Raw genomic sequence first — 13,760 nt, 5'->3', positions numbered from 1 at the left:
TACTGAATGCCAAGTCTATCTACTCTAAACTGACTGTTATCCTCTGCATCTAAGTCATCCCTAAGCTAAGTCTCAAGATGGATACTTCAACCTTGTCTTTTCTGCTTCCCTTGGTGTGGCTAGTCACTTTCCCTTCCGTGATATTCTGTCTTTTCTGAGCTTCTGTGGCACTGTCCTTTCATAGGTCTTCTACCTCTTCAGCTGCTCTTTTATTGTTAGGGTTGTGAGTTCAATCCTTGAGGGGGCCATTTAGGGATCTGGGGCAAAAATCTGTCTGGGGATTGGTCCTGCTTTGAGCAGGGGTTAGGACTAGATGATCTCCTGAGATCCCTTCCAACCCTGATATTCTATGATTCTATGATGGACAGTTTCCCCTTCATTCCCTCTCTGCTGGTTTCCTTTGGGCTCTGTTCTTAGGCTCCCTCTTCTTTTCCCTGTGCACCCCATCCTTGGGCAACTTCATCCAGTTACATGGGTTTAATTATCAACTCTGACTGTTGAGTAAGATTTTGAGGCAGGGACTGTGTCTTCTTACTTGTATATAGAGAAGCCCTGATTGGGGCTTCACTCATCTAGATGACTTGACATAATCTCAAAATCAACATAGTCAAAATAGAGCTCTTAACCTTTTCTCCCCAAGTACCTCCACTAATTCCATTCTCTGTATTGGTTGATAACAGCACCACCCTCCCTGTACCTGAAGCCCATCACTTGGAGATCATCTTTGACTTTGCCCTTTCCTTTGCTTTCCTCCTCCAGGCCATAATAAAATCATTTCACTTCCATAACATTTACCCTTTATTGACCATCTCAACAGCCAAATTCCTCACCTGCATCCTAATAATAAACAAACCTCAAATACTACAATCTCTTCCTATATCTTTAAGTTATTAAGCACACTTGCTCTTGTGTGCATGCACACATACCGCCACCCCATCAAAAATTTGCTGCTAGTGTCTAGTCTAGAATTTACCTGTCACTTCAATCACTACCTGGAAGGCCCTGAATGCAATGGAACCAGTGGGAGGGAGGCAGGCTGCAGGAAGTCTCTACACTGTCTGCACCTCCTGGGAATCACCATACTTTTTGTGGGGACTCCCATCATATAGTTGATTTTGTACTGATGAATGCTGGTCTGATGAATCCAGAACTGTACAGATCCACCATACACTGAGATATGTATGCAGCTGCTACAGAGGTTATGGCATTCCTTGGGCTGCAGTAGCAATTGCGGAGCACAATCTATTAAGAAAGATTCTGCTTCCCAACACACAGAATGTTTACTCAGGCTGGATATTGAAGAGGATTTAGCCCTTAGTTACTTGTGCATTTAATTTAAAAATGCCAAAGGATGCTCCTTGTGATAACTTCACATAGGGCAAGAAAAGTGAAACAGTACTTCCCAACTATAGAGCTTTAAGAGTAAAGAGGACCATGAGAGGGCTAATACTTGAAGTAGATACCACAAAGTGAGGGAGTCTGTAGAGGCCATTTCTGAAAATTAGACCTAAGTGACCTGCCTAGATTTGCCCAGCAGTCTGTGGCAGAACTGGGATTAAAACCCAGATGTCCTGACTTCCAGTTCTGTGCCTTAACCACAAGAGTAGCCTTTCTCTTTTTCCATTTCTTCCATTAATTGCATATTATAAATAATCAATTTATTTTCTTCTAGTGTTGCATCATTCAGTAACTGTATCATGTGTTGGTTAAAGATACACAAACATTTGTGTATCTTTAACCATCTGAATACTACTGTAGTTTATTAAGAAGGTTTCAAGAACTTTATCCTTCTACATACTGTCCCAGTCTCTTACACCAGAGTGTGATATTCTTATGCACAAGAGGCAAAAAAGTATGTTTGCTGTGATTTGCAGATTTTCTTTTATTTAAATAAGATTATGTTCCTGTTTTTATAATCTCTGCAATAAATGTGACTAAGTAAATGAAAATATTAATTCTTACCATTTTAAATAAATTGTGCAGTTTATTATGACATTTGCATATTAATACTGCTAGGGATAGTGTTTATATAACCCAGCCATTCTGGAAGTGCCTAAGGCCTGGTATTGGGCCAGGGCAGCTGCTGTTGTGACTGCTTCAAATGCAATCTAAATTCACTGATAAATTGTAGACAAATCTCAGATAAGCTGTGGTGGTTTTTTTTTAGCAATGATGGGCTGCAAATTGGTTAAAAAAAAAAACACACGTCAAATCGCGTCAGACCATCTGTTGCATCTTGCAGTGCACTTTCGAGCTATGTGGAAATACAAGCATGCTAATAGCATGCATTTTTCCACAATAAGGATTTCTTCCAGATTGTTCAGGTTCAGAATAAGCCATTTGATTATATTCTTTTTACCACAGATCCTGGCTCTCAAGAGTATTGAGTTAATTAAAACTAATTCACTGGAGTCAACAGAAATAATCACAGGCATCTTAGTGTTTCAATTGGAAAAGAAGCCTTTTTAAATAATAAGAATTTAATTATTCCCATTTCTAATAATACTGTTTTCTTCAGTAGATTATCAGTTCTACTGCATGCAGTTTTTTTCAGAGCAGTTGACAAATATGAAATGATTAAAGCTTTAAACTTACATAAACATTTATGTGATGGACTGCTGTCAAAAGTAGATTAATATTTTAAGGGATCAGATTGTCCATCTTTCTGCTCGTATTGCTTCAGTGAGCATATGTTTCAAAAGCTGCCCATGTTTCTGAGCCGCCACCATTTGGGAGTAGGAACCAGTTTAATAGACTGTCCATTTCAGTCACTGGAGAGTGAGGAGTCCTCAAAGCTGAACAGAGGGAAAATGAGATGTGAAATGTGAAGGGTTATATTACAGGACCTGCTCTTATTCTTTCTTAGGGTAAACTCAAGCTGAAGCTAATAAAAGTCTACCCTGAGCAAAGATAGTAAAAATGGGCCCTGATCTGCTACTAGGAAGGTGAGGTAACCCAATGAAATTCAGTTCCATTTTACTGCCAGGCATTCTTTCTCTACTACGGCATATTTCTGTTCTCTGGGAAAGAGTTTCCTACTGAGGAATAGGACTGGGTGTTCTTCCTTCCCTACCATTTGAGAAAGTACGGCTCCCATCCTTACCTCAGAGCATCCATTTCTAGTAAACTCCTCAAAGACTGACGCTACTAGCACTGGATTACTGCAGAGGGCTGTCCTCAGATCTGCAAAAGCTTCTTCAGACACTCAGGCCCATTTCATTATGTCTGGGCCCAGGCTTTTATGAGGTCCATCAATGGGTATGCTCTGGTAGCAAAGTGGGAAATGAATTGCCTGTAGTACTCAACAGTCCCCAGAAATGCTCTGACCTGTTTCTTCCCGATCAGTCGAGGCCAACTTTGTATTGCCTTTAGCTTGTTTAGTTGGGGTTTCACTGTGCCTCTCCTCACAATGTACCCAAGGTGTTTGGCTTCCACTAGACCTATAGCACACTTGGTGGGATTCACAGTGAGACCCACTTTCCTCAAGGTATCTAGTACTGCTTCCACCTTTTCTAGGTGCATCCCCTAGTCTGGGCTATGTATGACCACATCATCCAAGTAAGTGGCGGCTTACTTGGCATGTGGATGTAACAGCTTATTGATGAGCTGCTGTAAGGTTGCAAGAGCCCTGTGCAATCCAAAAGGGAGGACTGTGTGCTGGTACAATCCTTCTGGTGTCGAAAAAGCAGCCTTTTTGGCTTCCCTTGCCAGAGGAATTTACGAATACCCTTTGGTCAGGTCGAAGGGTTGGACAAGAATTGTGCTTTCCCCAGTCGGTCAGTTAGCTCACCTATTTGAGGTAAGGCGTCGGCATCAAACCGGGACACCTTGTTTAATTTTCCAAAGTCATTCCAGTATTTCGTAGTGCCATCTCGATTAAGTACCAGAACGATTGCACTAGACCACTGACTATGGTACTCCTCAATGACTCCTAGATCTGACATCCTCTTAACTTCGGTACTGATCTCTTCTCTTTTTGCCTCTGGGATCCGGTATGGTTTAACCTTCACCTTTATTCTGGGATCTGTGATGATGAACTTCTGTGGCTTTTCCTGGCTTCTCAGAGAACACATTGTGGTTTCATTCAGTCATTTTGATAACTTCTGCCCCTTGTTCAGGGTCAATTATGGGGATATTCTGGTGGTGTCTCTAGGGCGACACAAGCTTCTGTGTCTTGCCAGGGCTTCAATAGCTTGACATGGTAGAATCTGTTAAATCTTATAGTCAATCTCCCTGCTGGCTTCTATTACTTCATATGGGCCCTGACATCTGTCCAGGACTTTGCTTTCAGCTGTGGGCACTAGCACCATTACCTGATCTCCTATCTGGAATTTGCGAACCTTCGCTTGGCGATTTATAATAGGTCTCTGGCGCCTCTTGTGCTCTTTCCAGGTGTTCCCACACTGTGGGGGTGACTTGGACTTTTCGGTCCCACATCTGCATCACATGAGCAATAATGTTCCTCCCCTGGTTAGGCTGTTCTTCCCAGTCCTCCTTGGCAATTTCCAGTATGCCAGAGGGAAAACCCAGTGGAAGCCTGGGGACCTTCCCTTATTGCAAACATCAGGTAAGGTAGTAAGTTAATCAAATGTTTTCTGTCCCGGCTCACCACGTTCTGTATCATGTTCTTCAGTGTCCTATTAAAGCGTTCAACAAGGCCATCAGTTGATGGATGGTATACGGCCTGTATGTCCTTCATCAACTTTGACACGAAGGGGGTTCCTTCATCCATCAAGATCTTTTTAGCTACCCTAGAGAAGATTTGAATCAAATTCTTTGCTACCATATTGGACATTTTGTTTCGTAGGGGGACAGCTTCTGGGTATCGGGTGGCATAGTCCAGAACAGCGAGGACAGTCTGGCCCCTGCCCAACTTCTCCAGTGGGCCTTTCAAGTCCATGGGTATCCTCTCGACAGGGACTTCAGTAATTGGTAAAGGTACTAAAGCAGCCCTTAACTGCCGTTGTGGGCCATGTAATTGGCATTCTGGGCAGGAGGCACAATTGAGGTTGATGATATATAAACTCCTGGCCACAGCACAGAGGAACAAAATAGTAATCATGCTGAAAGTAGAAACGGGGGAGCGTTGCCTGTGCAGCATTCTCATCCTCTTGCCAGTAGTAGCCAGTCTCTGAACAAATTGTTGTTGTGCTCTGCAGAAATGTGGGAAATATGTCCAGTTGTAAAGGGAGAGGAAGAGGTGAGGAGTTTTAAGAAAACCAAACCGTTTCCAGCAGACTTCCTCTTTGAAGTTAATTTTGTTACTTTCAGCAATAACTTTTGCTCAATGACTTTAACCCTGCTCCACTTGGAAGGAGAGAAGGGGTATTGTTTGTTGAACTGGTGTCAGCACAACGAAGACAATAATACTGTTAGGAGGAAGGTGTCCAGGACAGTATGTGAAGCAGTTTCCACTTTATCAGGATCCCCACAGGGTTTTCTGAAAGGTCCTCTGGCTCTGCACAGTTTTGAGAGCACACCCTCTCCCTCTTCTGCACCATCAGTGGCCCTTCCTCCCTGTGGAGAGGAAGTGGTGCATTTCTCATGCCATCAGCTGAGCATTGTTTCCATTCTGTTGGCTTTGGATGGAATACTGCCCACAGTTATCAGTGAGGTACAGAAACTCATGGTTTCATAGATCTGCATTTGTTCACTTTCAGTGTTTCTTTTTCAGTCTTCAAGCCTGTTAGCGCATAGTGGCAATTTCTATTTTAATAATGGTGAAGGGGTGTTATAACAGTATATGCTACTGCATTTCCCATAGTACTAATTAATTTAATTTAAAGTTTGCATAGTACTTCTATTTTTTTTACTCCTCCAAAAAAACTTGATTATATATTGTAATGGTTTTCTGTGTGTTTGTCTGATTTCCTGCATGAGATCAGAACTCCTTGTTCTTGCCTTTTAGGCTATATGCATGTCTAATGTCATATGTTGTTTTGTTCCTCTCCCAACCTCAGCAACCTCTCAAGGTCAATTGCTCACCTTGATGCTACATATATCATGATCTTCCATTCCTGTCTAAGTTCCATCTTCCACTCTCATCCGATGTGCTGAATGCATTCCCAAACCCAATTTTCCAAGAAGCCTCCCTATTCAAATCCATCCTAAAGATGCATTCCACAGAAATGAGGGTACTTTTTAATAAAAAATTAAAAACCCAGTTACGGCTTCTTCTGGCTCTTCCAATACATCAGTCTTCTCTGTTTTAGATTCAATTATGTGCCTCATTTTGTCTCTTGAATAGTCAAGATAATTTTTAATTTCTCTTAAGTATAGGGTTGCTTTTTGGTTCAATGCATGCAGAGCATACATTTGCTGTAGAAAGGTTTTTTTAACTAATAACATACTGCTCAAAATAACAGTGATTCTTGAATTTGACATCCATTTAACATAACTCCTGAGGAAGTCAATTAGGCAGTGTAAAAATGACACAAAAAAATCTGCAAATGGGCCATTTCAGTACACAGATTTACAAGTTACAATTTGTGCCTCCCTCAGTGCAAAATACTGGCATATTCTCTTTGCAATCATTAAAGTATTCAGACGGGACTGGATACAGTAATAGCCACAGCACTATGTCCGTCTAGTCCAGTATCTTGTCTCTGACTGTGACCAGTATCAAAGAAAGGTTCAAGAAACCCTTTAGTGGTTAGTTATAGAGGAAACCTACCTATGGGGACACTTCTTCATAAGCTACATTAATTGGTGCTTGGCATATGCCCTGAAGCATAAGGATTTACACCTGTATCCTGATATAATGCTGTACTCAGGAACCAAAAAAATCTTATTGTGTTATAGGTGAAACCGTGTTATATCGAACTTGCTTTGATCTGCCGGAGTGCGCAGCCCTTCTCCCCCCCCCCCTCCCGAGCGCTGCTTTACCGCGTTATATCCGAATTCATGTTATATCAGGTCGCGTTATATTGGGGTAGAGGTGTATATTGATCCTTAGTTTCTTATAATAGCTAATGAACTGTGAATGTTCTCATTGGTCTTGTGGCAATGAGTTCCACAAGTGCATTGTGCAAAAATTGTTTCCTTTTATTGTGTTTAAAAGGATTCCCTTCCTGTTTCATTTAAGGTTGCCTTGTTCATGTAGTATAGGAGATAATTAATAGCAACATCCATCCATCTTATCTTTTCTGTATCATACATTATTCTATATTAATTTGTCATTTCTCCTATTATTTGTCTTCTCTCTAAACTATACAGTCTGACGTTCCATTCTTTATTCATACAGGAGTTTGTCCATGCCTCTAATAATTTGTCACCCATTCCTAAGTTCCTTTTATTTCTGCTGTGTCTTTTTTGAGATAAGGTTACCACAAGTATTCCAGTTGAGGGCAAACCATTGAGTTAGTTATACAAAACTCGTCATAAGTTATATCTTTACAGTACAGGTTTGTTTATATGAGCAGGCTTATTGCTCATCTATTAATATTGTTACATTAAAAACTGGAATACTCTTTAAGTGCTACATCAATACTGTGTATGAGGGTAGAGGACAACATTCTGGCTTCACTAGTAACAGTAAATTGGATTTTTTTTTTAATATGCTATTTCTTTAAATAAACAATGGGATAGATGTGATACTAGATATTTAAAGATTCCACAAATCATAAACATCTGCAAATTTTAAAAGTTCATATCTAGACAGTAACTATGAACCTTTTTGTATATAGCGCCATGCTTAAATAATCAGCTAAGCGGAGAATGGCATAATTGTAGAATGGATCTCAGTGGTTGTATCACTGCCTCCTGGTTAAAGGAACCATTCTTTTGTTTTCGTGTCTTTATTTTTAAAAGGCTATTTTTAAAAGGCTATTTTTGCACAGGGCTGCTTCCACTGTGAAGGAACCACTTCGCTACAGGACTGCAACTGACAAGATGCAGTTGATCTGCTAAATTATAGATGACGGGTGGATGCTAAAAAAAAATTAAAACATGGTGTGACGGGTTCGGTCACAGAGACCCCCTTGGGACTGCCACCTGATGTGCTGAGACTACTTCTGAACCTGTTTTATCTGCCTTCAGAACCCTGTCTTGTTGAGCCAGATATATACTGATCTCCGCAACACAGACCCAGGGTCTGACCCACCCCCCCAAAGCTACAGACATAACTGAAAACGGCTTAGTAAGTGCTCCTGTCTCTAGCACCCAGACACCCAGCTCTCAATGGGATCCAAACCCCAAATAAATCCGTTTTACTCTGTATAAATTTTATACAGGGTGAACTCATAAATTGTCTGCTCTCTATAATATTGATGGAGAGAGATGCACAGCTGTTTGCTCCCCTAGGTATTCATTACATACTCTGGGTTAATTAATAAGCAAAAGTGATTTTAGTAAGTATAAAAAGTAGGATTTAAGTGGTTCCAAGAAATAACAGAGCAAAGTAAGTTACCAAGCAAAATAAAACAAAACACACAAGTCTAAGCCTAATGCAGTAGGAAACTGAATACAGGTAAATCTCACCCTCAGAGATGTTCCAATAAGCTTCTTTCACAGACTATACTCCTTCCTAGTCTGGACCCAGTCCTGTTCAGACCAACGTTGTGGTTTCTGGCCTGGGTCCAGCAATCACTCTTACCCCCATAGTTGCAGTCCTTTGTCCCAGTTTCTTTCAGGCATCTCTTTGGGGTGGAGAGGCCATCTTTTGAGCCAGCTGAAGACAAAATGGGGAGGCTTCCAGGGCCTTGTATATTCTCTCTCTTGTGGGTGGAAACCCCTTTGTTCTTCTGTGCAAAATCACAGCAACAAAGATGGCATTTGTAGCCACCTGGGCATGTCACATGTCAATGAATGATTCAGCTTTTTGCAGGCTGACACAATTGTTTATATATTTGTTTGAATGTTCCCAGGAAGGCTCAGATTTGGATTGGTGTCTCCCAAAGTTCATTGTCAGTTAAGTGTTTCACTGGATAGGACTATTCTGAATAAGTGCCCATTCTCAAGAAGCTGACCAAATGCTTCACTGATGCTACTTAGAATCAAATACATCGAGATACAAGTACATAGCCAATACACACATACAGACAGCATAATCATGACCAGCAAATTACAACCTTTCCATAGACACCTTACTTGACCTCCTTTGTACAAGATTTGGTGCAACTATAGGACCTTGGTTGCCACAGTGATCTATACAGTCACAGTTCATGTCAATAACATCACACGTGGTATATCTGTTGATCAAGATTTGCAAGAGAATGAAGCATAGCTGCAGGGATGGATTTTGAAGTGAAAGGCTGTGACGTTATTAACTTTAACGGGGGGGAGGTCAGTGTTAAAACACTTTATTTGGGTGCAGTGCACTGTTAAAAAATAGCTTTTATTTTATCAAATAACTCATATTGGGCCTCTTCAGATTAACTAAAACCTAGGTTTCAGATCACCTCTGAATCCTCTCACCAGTATCTCAGTCTGAGAAGACTCAAGGTTTCCCCCTCCTTCCTCCAGGATAGGAAGATCCACCACTATCTCCCAAGTCTTATGTTTACCTTTGGGAGCCAGCCCCTTTGAGCCTGTAACTGGTATTTGCCCAAGGGGCACCAGCAAATAGCTATGCCACAACTCTCACCCTGCTGTTGGGTATCTGTCTCTCCTCAGTCAGATGTCTACATCTGGATGTCTACACTGCATCTAGGAGTGAGCCTCCCAAGCCAGTTATACAAACTTGTGGTAGCAAGGCTCGCGCTAGTACAGGGGTTCTCAGACTTTTGTACTGGTGACCCCTTTCACACAGCAAGCCTCTGAGTGCCCCCCCCCCTTATACATTAAAAACACTTTCTAAAATATATTTAACACCATTATAAATGCTGGAGGCAAAGCAAGCTCTGGGTCTGGACAGCTGGCTGTCCCCTGGCTCCCCGCAGTGCACTCCAGGGTCAAGGTCCTGGCTGCCACCCTGGCAGGGCTCAGTGTCCGGTCAGCCAGCCGTCACCTGGCCATCCGCAGCAGGGAAGGAAGGTCCCAGAGCAGCCAAATTGCCACCCTTTTTCCCCTCCTTTTGGCTGCACCCTGCCAAACCCTAGTTTGGCTCCAGTTTGCTATCAAGCGTCTTCCTGGCTGAGACCTAGGATGGGGGACAGTGATTGTCTTTTAATCTGGAAATAATGACAGCAGAGAGTTGTTGATGTAACAAGGAACCAAGAAGCAATGCTGATAATTTCATGGCTCACAACCATTGTTTCCACTTAGAGTACTTAATTTCAGTTCAGTTTTGTATCTTTAATAAACGGATCCCGTTATCAGATGCCAGCTGTGGTGGATGTAGTTGTTTCTGTGGATCTAAAGTTTTTCTAAAGTTTCAAAATCTAAAAGTCTCTAAATCTAATTTTCTTTGGCCCTAGCACCACCTGCCACCCAGGACAGACCTTACAAATCAAAGGGATCTGTGCATAATTTGCCCTTGCCTAAAGAGTGGTCCTAGGTCTTCCTTAGAAACATTCCTGTAGGCTCAGTGCATGCCCGAATAGGTCCTTACTGCTGTGTGGCTGCAGTGGAAATCATTTCTGCTGTTGAAGAAGCCATACTCGTATAATGGGGAAAGGTCAGCATGGCTGTGAGGGCACTCTAGGATACCATGAGGATGGTAGCAGAGCTGGCCAGGACTGTGTGGATTTGAAGTTCTCTATCTGTTTAGACCCCTGCTGGAAATATCATGTAAAGGAAACTTCAAGGTGAATCTCTGGAGTTCCAGAATCCTTTGTCCTATTACATAGGAGGGTACAACATATCTCATGGACATTAGGATTTCTTTTCAATACACGACAGTGTTTCTTTTGTCCATCATTAGTTTTTATTGCACACTGAAGTCTCCTTGTGGGAGTTGTAGTTCAGATCTCCATTCTATGCTGTTGGCTAGGATACCTGGAGGACCATGTGTCTCATAATGCAGTGTGGATTTCCCTGTGACCGAGCTGCATGGTGCATAATGGGAGTCACAAGACTGGGTGCATTATGGAAGACATCGTCCAGCCAGGAGAGATCAAGCTCCCAAATTACAACTCTCAAAAGCCAACACGTCACTATGGGGAAAATTACAGTGTAAAACCCCCGCACCTCAATCTGGGTCTGTGCTGGTTATGTGATATGTATGTATCTCTTCATCCTTGCAACCGATACCTGCAATCCCTCATAACTTAAGCCTGACCCCAGATGTACAGTACCTTCCCTCTTAACTTGTCTATTTAATTTTAAACATTAACTTTAATAAAATTTTCAAATTTGAACTCAGTCAAACAAAGCATTTTGGTTTAGTTCAGTAAACCAAAATCAAATATTTAGGTTTTTTTGTGATTTTTTGGGCTGAAAACAAATTTTGGGGTTTCCCATGACATGGAAATTCCTAATTTTGCTCAGCTTTGTATACTATTTTTATAACTTTCTTTATGGCCAATTTCATCCTTTAACACTGGTTCCAATATGATTTGCAGTGTTTTCCATTTGTGCAGTGTAAACTGTTTGTGCTTAAGTACCTAGATGCTAAGGACTAGTTTAAGGATAAAATATTTTATTTAACTGTTTAAAATATTTCACTTGAAAACGTTGTTGAGATACAGGGACCCAAAATGTGAGGTAGCAATTATGACAAAGAAAACACAAAACCATGGAGTAGAGACAGCTTTTTAGACTCAAGTTTTAAAAATGGTAGAACAGTGCTTCTTACACACAGTGGCTTGGAATTTCATGGGGAATCAAATTATCTAAATGGCAAATACCTCTGTGCTCCTTCAGTGCAGCAAGGGAATGAGCAAAAGTCCAGAAACTGCATTAAAAAAGTGTGTGTTTGTAGCAACATAGCAAGGAATTGAACTATGTAGTTAGGTCCTGTGGTACATACTTCCTGAGGCAAGGTCCTAAGTTGACAGGCAAATTGTTGATGAACATAGTTTAATGCAGATAATTTCTACATTAATGCCTTATTACGATATCCAGAGACAAACAAGGGGAGCAGTAGCATGTGATAGGCAGGAGTGGTGATTGTCAGCACCTCATGTAGTTGGGATGACAGTGGTTGGGAGAACAAGGCTGGGAGGTGTGTAGAAGGGTGTGTATTCTGAATGTTTGGCTAGAGAGCCATAGGGTTTGGAACAGTGCTCTATAACAGAAGTTGGTTGAAACTATACTATAAAGAGGCTTTCACCTGTGGCTGACTTTCAGATCAACATTACATCGGAAGAGTAGGCTTTGTTCTTAAATGTAGAGGTATGTACATTGCTGATGCACAGACTGTCCTGGTTTAAAAACAATATTCACTTTTTTCTTTTTAGTCTGAAATTCAGAATAACTCCACACCACCTAATCAAGAGCATACTCAGCCTATATCTAATAATACCTCCATGAGCCCTCGCCAGCGCCGTGCCCAGCAGCAGAGTCAGAGAAGAGTGCCATCTTCAACTAACTTTAATCAGGTGCAGCAACCAAGAGTCCACACAAGCCACACTGGATCAACTGTTCTGATTGTCCTTCTGACTTTAGCATTGGCAGCGCTTATATTCCGACGGGTATATCTGGCCAATGACTATGTATTTGAGTTATAAAATTGTCTCTGTCTTAAGAGCAGTGACTTGAATGCTTCATTAAATATTCTGTATTGGGTATGACATGAGAACTGTTTACAGAAGGTTACTTTTTTATTTACTCTTTTAAGTCCTTACAAATGTTAATATACCTTTAGGTACATTGCTTAGTAAGGATGACAAATGTTGACATTTCTATGAATACTAACAACTGTTAATGATCCATGAATACCCACTAGATACTTGGGGAAACAATTTGGTTGAATACGAGCATAATATGTAAAGGGTGGGGGAAAGAAAGTATCATTTGTGTATACCTTATTTACTGATAAAAGGAGGCAGTTAAAAAAAAGAGGGGTTTTCAACACTTTTTCTCTGTAGAACATGGGTGCAGATAGTCACCCATATTTGAGTGAGTATAAAAATTTACGTTGGGGGAAGGACTTTTAAAAATGAAACGCAGTGTCTATGTGTTGCGTTGCGTGTGCTCTCAATTCAGAAGGGGATAATATTTTGTAACCACTTTTATTTACAACAAGACAATTCTAGAAAAATGCATGAAATGTTGTTCTGAGACTGTGCTCTCTGTGAAAAAAGGGGCCAGAAAATTGTTTGCTTTATTTTTTTTTTTAATTTTTTTTAAAGTTAGATTGGATAATCTTTTGCAAGATTTGAATGTCGTCTTCTAATACTCTCAATTGTATATCTTGCTTTTTTAAATTTGAAGATTATATAAAACGTCTATTATTGCAATAGTTATAAATATGTAATATAATTATTTACCCAGAGCTATTGTCTTTTAATTATTCCAGAAATATACATAATGCATTACATTGAATGTTTCATATGTGCTGTTATTTGCTTAAAAAAAATCTAAATATTTTCGTGCTGAAACTCTGCTATGCATGGACAAGCTTGAGGGAAGCTTTCATGAAACCCTTGGCTCTAATGAATTATCGCAATTCAAGCCTCATTTACACAATTTTTTTTCTTGCACCTCATTGCAATACTTCAAGAAAAGTTTATAAATACCTTTCCAGCATATTACAATTACAGCATTCATGTGTATATCACCATTTATTCATTGTAGGTGCTGGCACTTCAGATAGGGGAAGGGTTGCCAATCCTCCAGGATGGTCCTGGAGTCTCCAGGAATTAAAGATTAATCTTCAGTTAAAGATTGTCATGTGATGACACCTCCAGGAATACGTCCAACCACAGTTGGCAACCCTA

General features: G+C 40.8%; 1 protein-coding gene across 1 annotated transcript in view; it reads left to right on the top strand.

Moving 5' to 3' along the window:
- The window catches only part of UBE2J1 (ubiquitin conjugating enzyme E2 J1), a 55,894-nt gene extending 42,534 nt beyond the window's left edge, over positions 1-13,360 (top strand). Inside the window, exon 8 of the mRNA XM_045011547.1 lies at positions 12,279-13,360. Within this exon, the coding sequence (XP_044867482.1) occupies positions 12,279-12,548 (270 nt within the window). The 3' untranslated portion in view covers positions 12,549-13,360. The remainder of the gene's footprint in view (positions 1-12,278) is intronic.
- The last annotated feature ends 400 nt before the right edge of the window (positions 13,361-13,760 follow it).

The sequence above is a fragment of the Mauremys mutica genome, chromosome 3, assembly GCF_020497125.1.
Source record: "Mauremys mutica isolate MM-2020 ecotype Southern chromosome 3, ASM2049712v1, whole genome shotgun sequence".
Taxonomy (NCBI): Eukaryota; Metazoa; Chordata; order Testudines; family Geoemydidae; genus Mauremys; species Mauremys mutica.
This window is presented reverse-complemented; position numbering and strand designations above follow the sequence as displayed.